At 38.0% G+C, this 20,424-nt stretch overlaps 1 protein-coding gene and 1 pseudogene across 1 annotated transcript; one reads left to right on the forward strand and one right to left on the reverse strand.

Annotated features, from left to right (window-relative positions):
• Positions 1–982: 982 nt before the first annotated feature.
• On the forward strand, positions 983–20,173 carry GTF2A2 (general transcription factor IIA subunit 2). The gene is made up of 5 exons (XM_041743979.1): positions 983–1,139; positions 13,488–13,608; positions 14,395–14,499; positions 17,544–17,670; positions 19,881–20,173. The coding sequence occupies exons 2-5, from the start codon at positions 13,537–13,539 to the stop codon at positions 19,904–19,906; spliced, it is 330 nt and encodes a 109-aa protein (XP_041599913.1). The 5' UTR covers positions 983–1,139; positions 13,488–13,536; the 3' UTR covers positions 19,907–20,173.
• LOC121484567 lies at positions 2,845–4,532 on the reverse strand (annotated as a pseudogene).
• Positions 20,174–20,424: the final 251 nt, after the last annotated feature.

The following is a 20,424-nucleotide window of genomic DNA, read 5'->3' on the forward strand; positions in this document are numbered from 1 at the left end:
TTTTGTCTCCCATTATGCGACTGAGTTTTTACAGTGAATTATCTCATAAGCCTTTCAAATAGCTTTCGACCATTTTCTGTAGTCTGGGTGCTACTTCCTATTTTTCAAGGAAGTTGAGGTGTCCATCCTGCTTGAGTTTTAAACATTACCTTAACTATCACACTTTGTACTTCACAGTTTAGAATCATTTTCGTAGTGGGGAATCCAACAGTAAAATCAGTTCAATAAGTGGCTGAAAACATGGCATAAATGAGACTGTTTAGCTTATAGATCTGCTCGGGAGATTCCACTTAGTAACACTTGTTTATGTCTTTTCTCCGTAATCACTGTTCAGCTGTTTAATGGCAAACGGCTGTCCACATATTGCTGCCTTTAATCCACATTTAGGATGCCATTTGGATTTTTGTAAACTCAATGTATATTGAAATGCTTATCTTCCATTAGGTACAAATTTTAAATATGGATTTTTCCCACATTAAAATTCTTCAGGAATCACAGGAGCTTGCTAGGCTAAGTGAATATCAGCCCTATTTTGAATGGTAAAGAAATCCTGCTCTAATCTTCGCAATTTGTCTTCAATTTAGTATTGCAGGGTCTTCAACAGTACTGCCCCGAACGCACTTCAGGCCTGAGATGTGGCTGCCCTAGCATCCCTAATCGCGTACCTACCCGTGGATAAGATGAGTCTCTAAACCATAATTCCCTGACGATTTAGTAAACCTGGTGAATCACCCGGAAGGGACGGGAGCCAGTCCGCGGGCCCGGGGCTGGAGAGCCGCCGCCCCTCGCCGCGCCCCTCGCCGCGCCCCTCGCCGCGCCCCTCGCCGCGCCCCTCGCCGCGCCCCTCGCCGCGCCCCTCGCCGCGCCCCTCGCCGCGCCCCTCGCCGCGCCCCTCGCCGCGCCCGCCCTTCCTTCCCGGGCCGGCCGGAGTGGCGTGTGGGAGCAGCTGCGGGCGCGGCGGGGCGGGGCGGGGCGGGGCGGGCGGTCACTTCCAGGTTCGGCGAGCACTTCCGGGTCGCCGGCGCAGCTCTGCGGCTCCCGCGGCGGCCGAAGAGGCGGTCGGGAAGTGGCTGCTTCCTGCTGGGCCGCTGGCCGCTCCGCTTCGGTCCGCTCCGCGGCGGGAAGCGCCTTCCCCACAGGTACTGGCTGAGCCGGGCCCGCGCTCCCTGCCGCCCCGCGGGGGCCGGGGGCCGGGGGCCGGGGGCCGGGGTGGGCCGGTCGGCGACCTCGCTGCCGGGAGAGCCCCGCGGCGGGTCCCCGCGAGTGTCAGGTGCGGGAGGCGGGGGGAGGCTTGGGTCCCCGGCGCCAGCGCCTCGGGCCTGGGGAAGCCCTCCGCCCCGCACGGAGGGTGTAGCCGGGCGCACGTCGTTACGCGCCCAGCCGGACGGGGGGACGCGTTCCCCGGGCGCCCCTTCCCGTGCGGCCTTGCTGCCTGAGGCCGGCCTCGCGGGTGGTGACGAGTGTCCGCTCGGTGGCCCGCCCGGCGGGCACTGGCGCTCCGGAGCCGCTCGCGAACGTGGGACCCTCGTCGTTTTCCACCCTGAGCCGCGGGGTGGAGGAGCCCGAAACTGACGCGGCGCCTCCGGGTCCATAGATCGGAACATCCCGCGAGGAATTTTTAAGAATCTAAGATCATTAAAACAAGTAACTTTAGCAAATGTTTGAGTAACGTAGAGCTGGTTTTCGAACTAGTATTTATGTACTGAGGTATTATTGACACATGACATTAGCTTCGGGTTAGTGTTTTCGGTTTCTTCGCGTAGATACCAGGAGCGGAATTGCCGGATCATTCGGTGGTTCTGTGTTCATTTATTCATTTTATTTATTTGGAGGAGCCTCCACCCTGCCCCCCCCCCGTGTCTGCAGCAGTCCACAGCCCCGCCAACCGTGCGCAAGGGTCCCGTTTTCTCTTCCTTCTCGCCAGCGCTTCTCTCGTCTTCGTGATAACGGCCGTTATAACAGGTGCGAGGTGATCTCTCAACGTGGTTTTAATTTGCGTTTCTCTGACGATCCGTGGTGTTAAGCATCTTTTCCCGTGTGCCTTGCCGATGTGTATGTGTTCTTTGGGAAAAATGTCTATTCAGATCTGCCCCGTTTTTGATCAGGCTGGTTGTTTGCTTTCGAGCTGACTGAATTCTTTATATATTTTGGATCTTAATTTCTTATCAGATACATGACTTGCAGACAGTCTCTCCCGTTCGGTGGGTTGCCTTTTGTTTTTTACGTACAGCTCTTGTTTGTGTATTACTACTTCGATCCTCTTTACTTTGGCTCTATGCCTTGTGCTCAACCTTCCAGTTCACTCGTCCTCTCAACTTTAATATTTAACTCTTACATTGTGTATTCAGCAAATATATAAACATATAAAAGTCGGCATTTTTTTTTTTTTGAATGAATCAAACCTGTGTGCCCCGGCCCCTGCAACCACCCATTTGTTCTCTGAATCTACTCGCTTATTTTTTCTTTTTGGTTTTAGATTCCACACATATCCAGTATCTTAGGATATTTGCCTTTCCCTCTCTCACGTAACTTCATTTAATGATAGCGCGCATGATGTCTGTCCCTGTTGCTATAAATGGCAAGATTTCGTTCTTTTTATGGCTGAATACTATTCCATTGTAATATATCCACAGTTTCTTTATCTCTCGCCTTTACCCCTTGATGGACCCCTTAGCTCCTGTAGCTTGGCTGTTGTAAATAATGCTGCAGTGAACATGGAGTGCAGATAGCTTTTGGAGTTAGTGTTTTTATTTTGGGGGGCTAAACACTCAGAAATGGGATTGCTGTATCATACCGGGGTTATGTTTTTAACTTTTTGAAGACCCTCCATACTTTTTTTCCAAGTGGCTGCACCAATTTACATTCCCACCAGTAGTGCACTAGGGTTCCCTTTTCTCCACATCCTCACCAACGCTTGTTATTTCTTGTCTTCTTGATACCAGCCATTTCGGCAGGTATGAGATGATGTATCACTGATTTTGATTTCCATTTCCCTGATGATTAGTGATGTTGAGCATCTTTCCGTATGTCTGCTGGCGGCTGGTATGTCTTCTTTGGGAAAATGTCTATTCAGATCTTCTGCCAATTTTTTTTCCCCTAGGCAAAGAACTTTATTACCTTGTTTCAAATTTTATAGCCAGGCTTCTTCAGCTTAATTGGCTGCAAAGAATGAATTGTGTATAAGCAAAAACTGAAAAGAGCTGCAGTGTCCAAGGGGCTTGGGCTTAAAAATATTAGAGATCTAGATGTTATCAGATCCATGAACAAAATTTTAAAAAGCAGTTGTAATAATATAAAATAGCAGCTCCCAGTAACTTCTTCAGGTTTCAGCTTCTTCAGAAGTTGACTCAATTCAGTCTCTTTCATTCTTGGAAGCTTCATCAAAGTTCTCCACAGGATCTGGAACTTCATCGTCATCATCCTCTCCGGTAGCAAGTGGTGCTGTCCCATCCACAGATTGTTTGGGCAGAGCTTCAGCCAGTCTTCTTAAACTAGGCAGACTGTGTGCACCAAGCTGGTTTAAGATCCTGGGGTAGCAGCATTTCTGTCCACTGCTTTGTCTCAGCATGGCCTGTAATGGTGAAAGGGTTCACTGCAAGCGATGCCTGAACTTTAGGGCTGCTAAAGTGGATCACCGTTCCTTGGTTTGTGAACATACTCACTTCTTCAATACCAGAGATATTGTTTACCCCTAAATTCTTTAAGGAGAACTGAAGTTTTTTTATCATCTGCTGTAGTTGTTCTATGAACCACCTTCTGCTTTTGGCGAGCAGTTCCTTTCCCACCAATGCACACTTGTGCTTGCAGTTTGGCGAGTTTCTCTTGGTTCATGATAGTTTCTTTCATCTTGTTGGAGCGGAAATGGGACCGCGCAGGGGAATAGGGGTGGCGCTCAGGGGGTCTCAGGTGGACCAGCTGAGCTCTTCTGCCAATTTTTAAATTGAGTTATTTGTTCTTTTGCTATTGAGTTGTATGAAATCTTTATGTATTTTTTATAATATTTTTATATGTGATTTGGAAATATTTTCTTCCATTCAGTGGGTTGCCTTTTTGTTTTATTGGTTTCCTTTGCTGTGCAGAAGCTTTTTAGTATGATGTAGACACACTTAAATATTTTTTGCTTTTTCTGATTTTACTTTTCATATCAGATTCAAAAAATAGCACCAGTGTCAAGGAACTTACTGTAGTCTGTGTTTTCTCCTAGGAGTTTTATAGTTTCAGTCTTACATTCAACCGTTTAATCCATTTTGAGTTGATTATTGTGTATAGTGTGTAAGTTGTCCAGTTTCATTCTTTTGCATGTATTTGTGCAGTTTTCTGTTTTCTCAACACCACTTACTGAAGATACAGTCCTTTCCCCTATTAGATAGCCTTGGCTTCTTTCTTGTAAATTCATCGAGCATATATGCATGGGTTCATTTCTTTCTTTTTTTTTTTTTAATTTTTTATTTATTTATGATAGTCACACAGAGAGAGAGAGAGAGAGAGGCAGAGACACAGGCAGAGGGAGAAGCAGGCTCCATGCATCGGGAGCCCGACGTGGGATTCGATCCCGGGTCTCCAGGATCGGGTCCTGGGCCAAAGGCAGGCACCAAACTGCTGCACCACCCAGGGATCCCCCATGGGTTCATTTCTGAGCGGTTATGTTCTATTGATGTATCTGTTTTATCCCAGTACTATACTGTTTTGATTACGATAGCTTTGTTATATTGTGGGATCAGGGAGGATGATTCCTCCAGCTTTGTTCTTCTTTCTCAAGGTTGCTTTGGCTATTTGGGGGTTTGGTGTTTCCATACAAATTTTAAGATTGTTCTGTGTCTTTGAAAAATGCCATTGGAATTTTGATATAGGGATTGCATTGAATCTGTACATTGTTTTGACTAGTAAGGACATATTAATAATACTGATTCTTCTAATCCATGAGCCTAGAATGCTTTTCCATTTATTTGTGTCTTAAGTTTCTCTTATTATTCCCCCCCCCCCAAGTTTCTCTTATTAATGTAGTTTTCAACATACATGTCTTTCACCTCCTTGGTTAAATTTATTTCTAGGTATGTTGTTCCTTTTGATGCAGTTGCAAATGTAATTGTTTTATTTTTCTGATAGTTTGTTCTTAGTTTGACTTTTTCCTTTCCAGTTTGGATGGCTTTTATTTCTATCTCTTGTCTAATTGTTCTGAAAAGACTTCCAGGACTTTGTTGAGCATTAGGGTCTTGTTTGTGACCTCAGAGGAAAGGCTTTCAGCTTATCACTGCTGACTGTGATGTTAGCTTTGGGCTTGTCCTGTATGGCCTTTATTATGTTGTGGTATGTTCTCTCTAAATCTACTTTGTTGAGAGTTATTATCATAAATGGATGTTGAATTCTGTCAAATGCTTTTTCCGCATGTATTGGAATGATCGTATGATTTTTATCCTTCATTTTGTTAATATGGTGTCTCACATTGGCAGATTTGAGGCTCTCGAACCATTCTTACATCCCTTGAATACATCCCCCCTTGATCGTGGTGTATTATCCTTTTAATGTATCATTGAATTCAGTTTGCTAATATTAATTGAGAATTTTTGCATGTATATTCATCAGGGATGTTGATCTGCAATTTATTTTCTTGTGGCATCCTTGTCTGGTTTTGGTTTCAGGGTAATGCTGGACTCTAAAAAATAAGTTTGAAAGAGTTTATTGCTCTTCTGGGTTGTTTTTTATGATTTATTTATTTATTAGAGAGAGAGAGTGCGCAAGCACACAAGCACATGCCCAAGTTGAGAGAGAGGCAGAGGGAGAGACTCTTCAAGCTGACTCCCTGCTGAGTGGGGAGCCCAGTGAGGGCACAGTCCCATGACCCTCCTCTTCTATTTTTGAAAGAGTTTGAGAAGGATAGGTATTAATTCTTCTTTGAATGTTAGGTAGAATTTATCAGTGAAACTATCTGGTCCTGGACTTCTGTTGGAAGTTGTTTGTTTACTGGTTAAATCTCCTTATGAGTAATTGGTGTGTTCAGATTTTCTATTTCATCATTATTCGGTTCTGTGTTTTAAGGAATTAATTTCTTCTAGGTTGTCCAGTTTGTTGGCATATAATTGTTCATAGCAGTCTCTTAAGATCCTTTCTATTTTTGTGATGTCAGTTGTAACATGTCTTTCGTTTCTGGTTTTATTTGCATTTTTTTTCTAGGTGAGTTTAACTATAGGCTTGTCAATATTGTTTATCTTTCCAAAGAGCCAGCTCTTTGTTTCATTGATAATTGTTAAGTCTTTTAAATCTCTATTTCATTTCAATCTTTTTTCTTCCTTCTGCTAATTTTGTGCTTCATTTATTTTGTGTGTGTGTGTGTGTGTGTGTTTGGGTGTCCAATTTCTTGAGGTGTAAAGTCAGGTTATTTGTGAAACTTATTTCTCAAAGTAGACATTTATCAATATGAACTTCCCTCTTACAACTGCTTTTGATGTATCCAACAAACTTTGGTATGTTATATGTTCATTTTCATTTATCTCAAGGCATTTTTTACTTCTCTTTGATTTCTCCTTTGACCCATTGGTTATTCAGTAACATATTGTATAATCTCCACACAATGTGAGTTTTCTAGTTTCTTTATGTAATTAATTTCTAGTTTCATAGCATGGTCATATAAGGTGCTTGATATGATTTCAGTCCACCTAAATTCATTGGCTTGTTTTGTGGCCTAACCTATGATCGATCTATGCTGGAGAATGTTGCCTATGCATGTGAGAAGAATGTATATTCTATTGCTTTTGGACAGAATGCTCTGTATATATGTATATATGTTAAGTCCATCTGGTCTAACATGTTGTTCTAAGACCAATGTTTCCTTACTAATTTTCTTTCTATCTGGATGATGTATGCATTGATGTAAATGAAATATTGAAATCTCCTATTATTGCTATTTCTCCCTTTAGGTCTATTTTTTAATATTTTCTTTCTATGTCTAGGTATTCCTATGCTGAGTGCACAAGCATTTCCAAATGTTCTGTACTGTGTTGGATAGACCCCTTTATCATTATGTGACACCCATCTTTTATTACAGTCTTTGTGTTTTAAAGTCTATTCTTATATATAACTATAGCTACACTAGCTTTCTTTTGGTTTCCATTTGCATGGAATATCTTTTTCTGTCTCTACTTTCCATCTGTTTATGTCTTACATCTAAAGTGAATCTCTTGTAGGCAGCATATAGATGGGCCTTTTTTTTTTTAACTCTGCCACTGTGTGTCTTTTGATTGAAGAGTGTAGTGCATTTACAGTTAAAGTTATTATTGATAGGTATGTACTTACTGCCATTTAATTGTTTGCTAGCTGTTTTTGTACTTCCTTCATTTCTTGCTCTCTTATGGTTTGATGACTTTCTTTAGTGGTATCCTTTACCTTTTGTGTTTTTACTATAGGTTTTTGCTCTGTAATTACCATAAGCTTATATATAACAACTTATGTCTGTAATCTATTCTTTTTAAGTATAAGTAACATATAGTGTTAATTTCAGGCATACCAATTTGACAATTTTATACTCAGTACTCACCATGATAAGTATAGTTACTATCTGTCACCATATGATGTTATTACAATATTATTAATTGGATTCTCTGTGTTGTACTTTTCATTTCTGTGACTTATTTTATAACTGGAAGTTTGTACTGCTTAATCCCCTTTATCTATTTTGCCCGTTCCCTCCACCTGCCTTCCTTCTGGCAACCACCAGTTCCCTGTATTTAAGAGCCTGGTTTTGGTTTGGTTTGGTTTGGTTTGGTTTGGTTTGGTTTTTCCCTAATCCACCTGTAGGTGAAAGAAATCATAAGATATTGTCTTTATCTGAGGCTGTCAAACCATTCTTCCATCCCTCTGGGTTCATCAGTGTCACAAATGGCAAGATACTCTTTTCTATGGCTGAGTAATATTTCTTTGTATATATACATCACAGTTTTGTGGGGGGTTTTGAGTCTAGTTGACACACAATGTTACATTAGTTTCAGTTGTACAATTTAGTAATCTGACAAGTTTATACACATTATGCTCTGTTCCCAAGTGTAGGTACCATCTATCCTGTTACATTGCTTTTACAGTATCATTGACTGTATTCCTTATGCTGTACCTTTTATTCCTGTGACTTAGTCATTCCATAACCGGAAGCCTGTATCTCCCTCTCCTTCACCCATTTTATCCAGCTCCTCACCCCTCTTCCCTCTGGCAACCATTAGTCTCTACTTATACTTATTGACCTGATTTTGCTTCTTGTTTATCCATTTGGTTGTTTTTTTTTTTTTTTCTGGTTCCACTTATGAGTAGAATCATGGTATTTATCTTTCTCAGTCTGACTTATTTCACATAGCATAATATACTCTAGCTCCATCCATGTTGTCTCAAGTGGCATAATATCATCCTTTTCTGTGGCTCAGTAATAATCCATTGTGTATATATATACCACATTTTCCTTATCCATTTGTCTACAGATGGACACATGGACTGCTTCCATATCTTGGCTATTGTAAATAATGCTGCAATAAACATAATTTATTGACCATATCAGCGTGGGTTTCTTTCTGGCCTCTCTATTCTGTTCCACTGAGTTGTCTGTTTTTATGCCAATATCATAATGTTTTAATTACTATAACTTTGTAGTGTAATTTGCAATCAGGAAGCCTGGTGCCTCAAGCTTTGTTGTTCTTTGTCAGGATTGCTTTGGCTATATGGGTTTTTATTGTTTTGTATAAGTTTTAGGATTGTTTGTGGTTTGTTGGAGTTGTGTGAAAAATGGCATTGGAATTTTGATATGGATTGCATTGAACGTGTAGATTGCTTTAGGTAGTGTGGGGATTTTAACAATATTCTTCCAGCCTGTGAGCATGGAATATCTTTCCATTTATTTTTGATGTCTTTCATTTCTTTCATCAGTATCTTATAGTTTTCAGTGTATAGGACTTTCACCTTGGTTAAATTTTTAGGTATTTTATTCTTTTTGATGCAATTGTAAATGGGATTGTTTTCTTAATTTCTCTGATAGTTCATTGTTAACTTATAGCAATTATCTAGATGATTCTTAGACTGTTGTCAAATGAATGTGGCACAGATTTGGTCCTCCTCCTTTGTCAAGTTTATATCTCCATTGGGACCTCTCCTAGCCCTTTTTAACCCTCCCTGATTTGATTAGGGATAGCAATATCTCTAATCACATACTTTGATTTATTGCTCTCATTAATTTACTGAACAAGTATTTATTTGGCTTCCATTACAAGTTAGTTACTGTTTGTTTTAGATACTTGCTTTACTTCAGTGAACAAAACAGACAAAAGTCCCTGTTAGAAGATGCAGAAAATACATAATGTGTTAGAAGGGGATAGTGCCATCAAAAGTACATAGCAGGGAAAGGGAGATTGGGAAGTTCTAGAGTGGAGGTGGAAGTTGGTATTTTAAGTATGGCCATCAGTTTAAGCCTTATTAAGTACATCCTATACTTTAAAGGAGTTAAAACAACCAAGTGGACATCTAGGGGAAGAGTATTCCAGGTGGAAAGAGGAGTCTTTACAAAGGCTTACATAGGGAGGTACGTGTCTGCCATGTTTTAAGAATAACATGGAAGGCAGTGTGTCTGTAGAAAGGTGAGAGCAAGGGAGAGATAGTAGATATGGTTGGAGAGATCATAGATAGCCGGATTTTTTTAAGGATTGAGTGAAATGGAAGCCATGGGAGGTTTGGAACAGAAAAGAGATATGGGCTGCTGGGTTGGGATTAAAGTATAGCAACAGTGTGGAAGCAGGAAAGCCAATTAGGAAGCTATTTCAGTAATCCGATGGCAGGTGACTATAGCACAGACCAGGGTGGTAACAGTGGAAATGGTGAGAAATGGATAGATTCTGCATGCATTTTGAAGATAGAGTTTATAGGGTTTGCTAGGGATTGAATGTAAAGGTGAGATGAGAGGAATGGAGGAGAATTTCAAAGGTTTTTGCATTAGCCTATAGAATTATGGAGTTATATCAACTAAAATGGGAAAGACAAAAAATAAAGATGTTGAATAGACTGTTGGATCCAGGAGTGAGTTCAAGGTCAAGGTATATGCTAGTGTGTCTGTAGAATTTGGGAATGAGCAGAAGTGATCATTAAAATCATGAGACTGAGACTGAATGTTATCCTAACAAATGAGTGTAGATGGCAGAAGACCAAGGACAGTAATTTGTGACGCAGAGTTCAGGGATAGGATAACTAACAAGCGATATAGGAAAAGGATGAACAAGTGAGTTTAAGAGAACAACCCAAAAAGTGTGATGTCCCAGAAGCTAAGCCAAGATCCTGTATCAGAGAAAAGTAAGTAGCTGTCTCAAATGATTAAGTCTGGTGAGAACTAACAGTTTTGGATTAGCTTTACCAATGCCATTGGTGACCTTCATCATCTGTTTCATTTGAGTGTTGGAGGCAAAAGCCTATGAGAAAGTGAGAGGAAAGAAATGAGAGACAGTGAGTACAGACAACTCTAAGGAGTGTTGCTGCCCAGAGGAACAGAGAAATAGAATGTAGCTAGTGAGAAAAAGGAGTTGAGACTTTTTTTTTTTTAAGGTGGGAGAAATAGCCACCTGTTTGCAGATGGCAGTAATCCATAGAGATGGGAAGTCTGATGGTGAGGGAAAGAACTAATTCAGTTGTTGGAACAATATTCTTGTGTGTACTAGAGAGAACAGGCTTGATGAAGAGGTGGAATGATTGTATTTGGGTAACAGCATGGATAATTTGGCTATAGTGACAGGTAGGGAGACAGAGTTTGTGCTTATAGATCCTGGTAGGTGGTCTGATGCCATTTTGAGAGTCTGGAAGTTTTCATTGCTTCGTTTTCCTCAGTAAAGTAGAAAACTTTCTATCACACGTAGACAAATTTATAATATTTGATATTAGCATTTAGACATACCAAGTTACTTATTCACTAACTAATATTTATTGAATACATACTGTACACTAGGCATTGTTTTAGATAGCAAATATATAACTGAACAAAAGTTCCCAGCTTTATGGAACGTCCATTTTAGTGGATGGAAACAATAAGCATGTATTTGTCAACTTCAATTAATGGTATGAATGAAACAATAGTGTAAGGGGGAAGGGAGATAGTTCCTTTTTATAGGTTGGTCACAGAAGTTCTTTCTAATGAAGTGACATTTGAGCAGATATCTAAATTAAATCAGGTAGTGACCTATGCAAGGCTGTGGGAAGAACATTTGAAGCAAAAAGGACTGACAGTGCAAAGGCCCTAAAGCAAGACTATCTTGCCATATTGAAAACCAGCAAGGAACCAGTATGGCTGCAACAGAGGGGAATGAAGGAGTAAGTGGAAGGTAAATTGAGAGAAGTAGCAGCCTTGCAAACCACTAAAAGGACTTTATTCTGAAGTAAGATGCTGCTATTAGAGGTTTTGAATAAATGAGTGATGTGGTTTGTTTTAAAAGGCTCAATGTGGCTGCTGTAGGGGCAGGGGTATTATAGGCAATTATAGAAACAGGGAGACCTCTTACGGGGCTATCACAGTGATCTTAGTGGTAGATGATGGGGACTTAGTGGTATTAACTGGAAATGGTAAAAGTTGTCAGCTTCTGGCTATACTTAGAAGAGTTGAGAAGACTAATGGATTGGATGCAGAGTGAGAGAGAAGCTAATGTGGAATGTAAAATTTGGGGAGTGTCTTACACTGGACTAGATTTACTGTTCAGTAAGGTGGGCAAGGTGAGGGCAGAAAAGATTTGAAGGGGACAGCATCAGGAATTTGGTTTTTGACGCATTTCATTTGAGCTACCTACTTGGTATTTCCATTCAATGGCAAGGAGGCAATTTTATATAGGGCAACAAGGGGAGAAGGACTGGGGATATATATTTGGGAGTCGTCAGCAGATAGCCTAATACTAAGGAAGTAAACCATATAGAGAAGACCTAAGAAGCCTTAGGGTACTCAAGTAGAAGCCAGGTACCTGCAGAAGGACCAGCCAAAGAAAACAGTTATTGTTGTATCCAGTGAGTTGGGAGGAGAGAACAGATCGTGGGGTCCCAAAAGCCAAAGAAAAGGTTTCAAGAAAGCAGAAGTGACCCACTGTGTCAAGTGTCCACAGATATATAATGTGAGGACTGATAACTAGCCATTGTTTTTGCTGAGTTTTACCTGATAACTCCCTGAAAAGATCTCCTATCCATCTCTAAGCCAAAAGTGCTATGAGGTTAGAGAACTTGTGTATGACTTGTAGCTCAGTATTTGTTGAATCTGTACTACTAGCACCTTCTTCAAGCCCTCCTCTCCTTCTCATCTTCCAGTACACTCACTCTGGCATCCCTCCTGTTGGAATAAATACACCCATGCCATCTTTTGCAGCTCCATCTCCTACCACTTCCTAGTCATACACCTTAATACTATGGAACAATTCATAGCTGTCTCTACAGACTCTGTCATTTCATAGATCTGTGGCTTTACTCATTCTCTTCTTTCAGCCTAAGATGGTCTTCCGCCATTGCTTGGCTGAAGTCTAGCTTGAAGGATCAGGAAGCCTTCATTAACGAGTTCACTCAGTCCACAGATAACCTCCATCATACACTGTGTAGATCTATCATGGTGCTTATTTTCTATTGAGTTAAATACTGTTTTGTACATCTGATACCCTCTGTAGAGTATAAGTTTTTTAGAGTCCAGGAGCATATCCTTATTCATCTTCCTCTCCCTCCTGCCATCTTCTTGGTAGGCACTCTATAAAATACCAGTGTTAAGGAAAAAAAAATGAAGCAGAAGGCATGCAAGTGTAAGCAGAAGATTGTGTGGATCAGTGACTTGACAGTAAAGAGAAAGGAATGATAGTACATAGTAAATTCACTCTAGACTAGGTCAAAAGGCAGACTTTTAAAAGAAATGGTAGGGGGATCCCTGGGTGGCTCAGCGGTTTAGCGCCTGCTTTTGGCCCAGGGCACTATCCTGGAGTCTGGGGATCGAGTCCCACATCGGGCTCCTTGCATGGAGCCTGCTTCTCCTTCTGCCTGTGTCTCTGCCTCTCTCTCTCTCTGTGTGTGTGTCTTTCATGAATAAATAAAATCTTTAAAAAAAATAAAAGAAATGGTAAAGATGTACCTTTTAATAAATATATCTATGCTTTGTATAAAAGTATAAATGCCTATGTCAAAATAGAAAAATCATTTTTAACTGTTCTAAGTCTTAATTAGATAGCAATTTGCAATTATTAAGCATTCTGCTAGCATACATTAGAAGGTATAAAGTAGGGTGCCTGGGTGGCTCCATCGATTAAACGTCTGCCTTCAGCTTAGGTCATGATCCCAGGGTCCTGCTCAGAGGGGAATCTGCTTTCTCAGAAGGGTGCTCTCTCTCTCAAATAAATAAAATCTTTACCAAAAAAAAAAAAAAAAAGACTATGAAGTAGACTATTCATTAGAATGAAGTAGACTATGTTACATATGGGATTTATAATGTTTAATACTTTAATACTTTCATATTAAATTTTTAGGACATCAATGCAAGCCTGAATAAGAAAAACAATTTCTTCCTCCTAAGCCATGGCATATCAGTTATATAGAAATACCACTTTGGGAAACAGTCTCCAGGAGAGCCTTGATGAGCTCATACAGGTGAGAAACTGAAAACCAATTTTTATTTGAGTCTGTAATAAATTTTGTTATATCCCTTCTCTCAGGCATAGAGATATGAGGTTAAGTACCTTAGAATCTTTGACCTAGCAAATCAAATTATTTAGATGAATAAGTGCAAATTCCTCTGCATTATACCATCCTGACTGTGGGGCATATGATACAATGAAGATCAAATGACGATTTTAACATGTCTAAATTTTCAAAGATTTTTTGTTAAACATAAAAATTGAGATGATTGGTTTTCTCTTATTTATAAGGCATGGTCTGTAGCTTTAAGATAATCTTGGGCAATTTGATAAAGTCTTTTGAGATTTAAATTTGAATTTATATTTCAGTTTTAGGGAATTGACCTTTTAAAAGAAACTCATCTAAGAACATATTAAGTATTTCCATTTGTTTTAATATGTTTTGTGAGCTCTGGTGAGATTAGATTTCTTTTAAAATACATTACCTGGCCTGCATTTTTTATTTAAAAGAAACTTTATTCCTTCAGTTTATCAAACGCCTCTTTCCAGACACTGTAAAGGAATGATAGAGTTTGTCCTTGCAATGTAACATCACTGTGTGTGTTTTCTTTTCAAAATTATGTTTATATCAAGACAGTACAAGAAAATGCTGTCAGGCTTTTATTGTCAGTATGGCAAAGAAGAATAAGGGAGTCTAGTTTAAGAGCCTCTGGTTAACCTCAGTTAAATTTTAGATTATAATTTGTATATATTTTGTCTTTAATGTCCTTAAGAGGACTTATGACCTTTATTTTTTCAGTCTCAACAGATCACCCCCCAACTTGCCCTTCAAGTTCTACTTCAGTTTGATAAAGCTATAAATTCAGCATTGGCGCAGAGGGTTAGGAACAGAGTCAATTTCAGGGTAAGAATATTTTCCTACATCTAGAAGGTTGCACTGTGGTTGTTAAAATGGTGCTTTTTAGGACCTCTACATATTTGTGAATCATAAAAGGAAGCAATGATTTAATCAAATTTTGGAATTTGTTTTATAATAATTATACTTTACTTTTAAATGACCTGTGTACCAAGTTTATCCACTTAATGTGAGATAGAGTTGTTTTTAGATTTTTATTCCATTGTTTCACAAATCAGCCTATATATGTTTGGTTGCCTCCCCTGAAGAGTTACTATTTCAAGTGCCCAAACCATTCCCTACAGGATTGAAGGTAAGTGACAGACTAGTCCCTGAGGCTCACTTAATGTTTTTCAAACTCTGATCTTCACACATTCCAGACAAGTACATTTGTGTTGCCTCCCACCTACTCTTAATGAAGATCTGAACTCATGGTAGATAATGATCTGTTTTGGTAATCCCAAACTGAACAAAATTGTCTTTCTTAACTTGATGGTAAATTCAAACTAAGGCCTATTGAAAGTATCATGATGAATAGAAAAAATTTTACCACATTGATATTGATGGAGTCAAATAAATATAACCAAATATAATTGTACACTGTTCTATTTATGCTTGCATTGTTATAAGGGATACCATAAGGTAAAAATTAAGAGATTACAGTATATGAAAAGAATATAGAGGTTAATTTGTTTTTAAGAGAACCATAGTGTTTGGGGGTTTCCTTAAATTTAAAAAAAAATGTTTTTAAATTTATTTAACAAACATTTCAGTGCCCATTACATACCAGGCATTGTTGTGGATATTGGGTTGACAGAGAACGAGTTTAGTGAAGGGATAAAGTCTGGGTGGAAGTTTTAAGTCTCTTACCAGTTTCATATACCTAAATGTTATCTAGAGTAAAATGTATCTATAAAATTTTACCAGTAGTTTCTTATATTTTCAACAGTAATGATTCTGGCAAAATTAGTTTGCTATTTTGTACAGATCTGCCAGGTTTGTCATTCAAAACCTGATGCTTTAATTTGAAATTGACCCATGTTGATACCTAATAGCCTTCATGTTGTATTACTGTAGGTTTCCAGTTTGGATCTATTTAGCTGAAATTCAACATGATTTACATTACTGTTGCTTGCATAGTGTTTCATAAGTTTGTCTATTTTCCAAAAGCTAGAAATAATTAGTTTTTGAACAGATCTGACTACCATTCCTGTTTTTTCTTTTCCTACTGTTCTAGCTCAGGCTTTCATTACCTTTCTCTCCGTTAAAACAAACTTGATCAATTCTGAGATCACACATTGATCATTTCTAATTTTCAAAGTTATTTTGCTCAATCACATTTAAATCTATATTGCTTGTAATAATTTTTACTGGCCTAAGGGCCCATTGAAACAATCTTATGCTAAATTTTTGTTTTAAATCCTCATGAATTTCATATAACTGAGATCATTTAAAAGAATGTTATGAGGGGGGAAATTTCCTTGAGTATGAGAATTTTAAAACTAGCAAAGAAAAGTCAAACATATATGTTTATCAAGAACCTTGAACTAATTTTTAGGGAGAAAATCTATATTGAACTAGCCTTTAAAGAGGCAATGTATGCTTTTGATAGAATGTATCCTGGCAGGTAAGAGTAACAATTACTTAGTGTTAAAATACTAAACTTCAAATAGTAATCAAGCATTAAAAGATTAATGGTCAAGAAAAATCATTCTTAAAAATTGACAGTTTCCTTTTCTCTATCTGTTCCATTTTGTATCTTTTTTTTTTGATGCCTTCTAGTTTTATTTTTTTTAATAAATTTATTTTTTATTGGTGTTCAATTTACCAACATACAGAATAACACCCAATGCTCATCCTGTCGAGTGGCCCCCTCAGTACCCGTCACCCATTCACCCTCACCTCCCACCCTCCTCCCCTTCCACCACCCCTAGTTTGTTTCCCAGAGTTAGGAGTCTTTATGTTCTGTCTCCCTTTCTGATATTTCCCACACATTTCTTCTCCCTTCCCTTATATTCCCTTTCACTATTATTTATATTCCCCAAATGAATGAGAACATAAATGTTTGTCCTTCTCCGATTGACTTACTTCACTCAGCTCCACTTTGTATCTTAACACGTTTAGTGTAAAACACACACACACACACACGTATTTATTAGAAGTCCATTGAAGATAGTTTGGCCAGATCAGTTACTGTTAAAATCAGTTACTTGACCAAAGCCAAATATCATAATTATTTTTTAATATTCAAAAGTTCCTTCTATGTTCTTTGAAATAAAATTTTTTATCAAGTCCCTATTCTTGAGATATTCGAGTATGACTTTCGTGAAGACAGTGAAAAAGATATTTAAATAACTAAAAATAGAGTAATAAAGGTTTTATATTTATTAGGGATTCTAGCTCACTAAATTATATTATCCAATCTTGTGTTCACATTTTATTAAGCTTTTGTTGACCAAAAGTCACGTAGCCAATGAGCTCTCTTATTTATGTTGTCTATTTTAATCTAAATATTTAAGAAAGCATTTAATACAGCAATTTTACAATAAAGTAAGTGAAGCATATATATTTATATAACAGCTAACAGAATTTCAACATATATATTTGAATGTTACAGAATGTGTTAATTGACTATGTATTGGTAAAGTTTCTGGTCAACAGTAGGCTATTAAAGTTGGGCAGAATCAATAGCTGTATGTGGGTTTTCTACTGCAAGAGGTTTAGTGTCTACAGAACAATTCAAGTGAACTTCCGTCATGGTGCCACAAGAGAGCAGTAGAAGTACAAATTTCCTTTCACCTTTTTTCAGGTCAGTACTTTGTGAATCTTCATCTTAACAATGCTGAAAATAGTCTGCTAACTACAGACTATTAGTTCTTAGAGAATTTAGGGGTTGTTTTTTTTTAAGTGATAGGATGAAAATTAAGGAAAATCTTAAGGTAAGCATTAAATAGTCCTACTGTTTTAAGAATTAGGTGGTTGGTAGCTGAGTTCTCAAAGTGCTTTGAGGAAAAAAATGCATTCATGGTATATCTAAATGTTTTGTTTTAAAGGGCTCTCTAAATACATACAGATTCTGCGATAACGTGTGGACTTTTGTATTGAATGATGTTGAATTCAGAGAGGTGACAGAACTTATTAAAGTGGATAAAGTGAAAATTGTAGCCTGTGATGGTAAAAGTAAGTGTTTATCTAATTACTGTGAAAGCAAAGCTACTTAAAATCTTGTTTTTGTGAGTCTCCAGAAAGTCTCCTCGGAAATTAAGGGAGGAAATGGCTGGAGATCTGGCTTCTATCTCAGCTGGATTCTGAATTCCAGATCTCAGTCCTCTCAAGGACTTTAGGTGTGAACAATTCATATGACATGTAGACTACATCCACAGGTTGAATTTATGTGGGTTAAAAATAAGCAAATTAGGGAATCCCCCCCCTCCCATTTCAGGTACAAATTTGAAGTATTTAAGTTTAATTTTGACAGTTTATCCTAGTTCTGGTGTTGTTGGATGCCTATACATTTTATATTTTAAAAGTAATCATTTGAAAGGTTTTTAAATAACCATAAGAACCTTACCAGGTCTATTGGTAAAAATCCATTCCCTAATCTGTGCAGATATATTTTCCATGTCAGACCTAGGACCTTGTTTAAGTCATATGTTTTTCTTCCATGGTTATCTCCTTTCTGCTAATTATGTCTAAAACAGCTGTTCCTGAAATTAAATAGAGGACTATACTATAAAAGAAAAGGAAAAGAAAATGTAGAAATACCTTAAATTTCTCAGGTTATTTTGTTTTATAGATTTTGCGTTTCAAAAGAAATAAGCTAATCACTGAAAAAATGTAGAGAAGACAAAAAAACACACACTTTGTACCACCGTCTGGGGATAACATCACTTAAATATTTTATTATGTAATTATATATCTGTTAAATACATCATTTTTCAGAGCTGCATAAAGTTATACCTTTGGCTCTTTTTTCCGGATATCAGAAAGTCTCTGAAACTAGCAATACTACACTGACTTGTACTAGCAAAGATGACTTTTTAATATGGTTATCAAATACTTTGTCTTCTTGCTGTAGTGACAGAAAAGATATATGTAATTTCCCAGATCACACGATAACATTTCTGTATGTCAGATAATGTATACTTTTTTCATATTTTTCTTAACCCTGAGATTAATATCCAAATTCCACAGTCAAGTAAAACTCATTTTGATAGAGCTACAGAAGCTATAAATTATTGATGTAGACCAGTACTACTATTGAGTAAAAACTTTTGTACCTATGGAAACATTCTCCATCTGTACTCTCCAATAGCCACATATAACTATGAAGCATTCAAAATGTGTTAGAGCAATTAAGAAATTTAGTGTTTTGTTTTTTATTTAATTTTATCAGCTAACTAATTTAAATAACCACAACTAGCTAGCCAATGGCTACCATGTTGGACAGCACAGATGAAGACTAGTATGTCCATTTCAGTCATATGAGCCATAGTTATGTAAAGCCAAAAAGTCAGTAAAGGAGGCCCCTGAGCAAATTATTAATATCAAAGAGTCCATGTAAATATATTTTACTTACAGGAGCTCCTGTCTGGTAGTTCTTCGAGTGTCATACTCTTGCCTAAAGATGTAAGATTAGCTTTTTTTTTTTCAAAAATCAGTAGATGCAAAGTAGTAAATTAGTGTTAACCTATTAGCTTCTAAGAAGTTTGCCCCACTTCCAGCACACTGTGGTAACTGATCATCGAAGAAAAAACTGTTGAGATTTCAAAGAAAGCTTTGATTATGTTCCATGTATTCGGTCAGCAGAAAAGAATACAACCTTAGCATGTTTTCTCTCCAAAATTAAAATACAAAAAGTTTGACATTTAAAAGGAGAAGTTTCAGTAATTGAGAAACTACTGAAATTCCTTAGTGACCAGATAAATGGAGTGCTGCTCTGAAGCCCATTTTTCCTATAAGTCAGCTTTCTGAAATAGGAAGAGTGATAGTGGCTAGAATTTAGGTCTGTTTCTCACCAGTAATTAAAGTACAATTTTCTTCTGATATGTATGTTACGGTCCTTTGTGGTTTAAAATTTTGTGACAGTAGAGGACCTGAGGGAAAAAATGGTCATGTAACAGCTGTATGAACCAAACCAGGTTAACTTACATAATGAACCAAGTAATATAATTTGGTTTTTCTCCAGCATAAATATGAAGAGCTAAGAATTATCTCTTATAAAGGAAAGTTAAGTTCTTGGGGCAGTTCCTTGATCAGCTTCCCTCAGCCTTACCTTCTCTTCTTCCCCACTCTTACATCAGCACCACCATTAGTTCCTGTTTTAGTCGTTAAAGATATCGTCAAAATATTTAAATTTTAATTTACTCTTTCTCTCCTCTGTTTCCTAGATACTGGCTCCAATACTACAGAATGAATAGAAAAAAAATTGCTTTTTTTATGCCATCTTCTGTTATAATTCATCGAGTTTTTGAAGAGAAGCATAGAAGAGACTTTTTTTTATTTATTCTAGCATCGCAGAAATGACTACACTGTGCTATATATACTACCAGAATTCCAATAGAAAGAAGCTTATAACTGTAGCCTCTTACATTACCTTTTCAGCATGAAGAAACAGTTTTTTTTAATGACAAACATTGTTGCCTTCCTAAGAACATTCTTGAATAAACTCATTTTAAAACTGCATGTGATTAATGAGTAGTAGAGCTATTAGCAATGTGAAGAGATTAGCTAGGCATTTTAGAAGAGCACCATCTGCCATACAAAGGAAATTAGGAAATGCATTCATGTCAGTAGAGGGTAGTTTCATCGGTAGGGCAAAACCATATTCTGGATTGGAATATATATCTCTTTTAAGAGTACAAAACCAATCATTGTTGTGAAAACCCTAAGTACAACTCAATTAGGAAAAGTTAGACAATCTTTACACAGCTC

This window comes from Vulpes lagopus, chromosome 2 (assembly GCF_018345385.1).
Source record: "Vulpes lagopus strain Blue_001 chromosome 2, ASM1834538v1, whole genome shotgun sequence".
NCBI lineage: Eukaryota > Metazoa > Chordata > Mammalia > Carnivora > Canidae > Vulpes > Vulpes lagopus.

Bases quoted from the DNA above. Each gene is read 5' to 3' on its own strand.
- GTF2A2 (XM_041743979.1), top strand. From the start codon at position 13,537: ATGGCATATCAGTTATATAGAAATACCACTTTGGGAAACAGTCTCCAG. The intron at 13,609-14,394 runs GTGAGAAACTGA...TTATTTTTTCAG, and splicing joins GCCTTGATGAGCTCATACAG to TCTCAACAGATCACCCCCCA. The intron at 17,671-19,880 runs GTAAGTGTTTAT...TCTGTTTCCTAG, and splicing joins TGTAGCCTGTGATGGTAAAA to ATACTGGCTCCAATACTACA.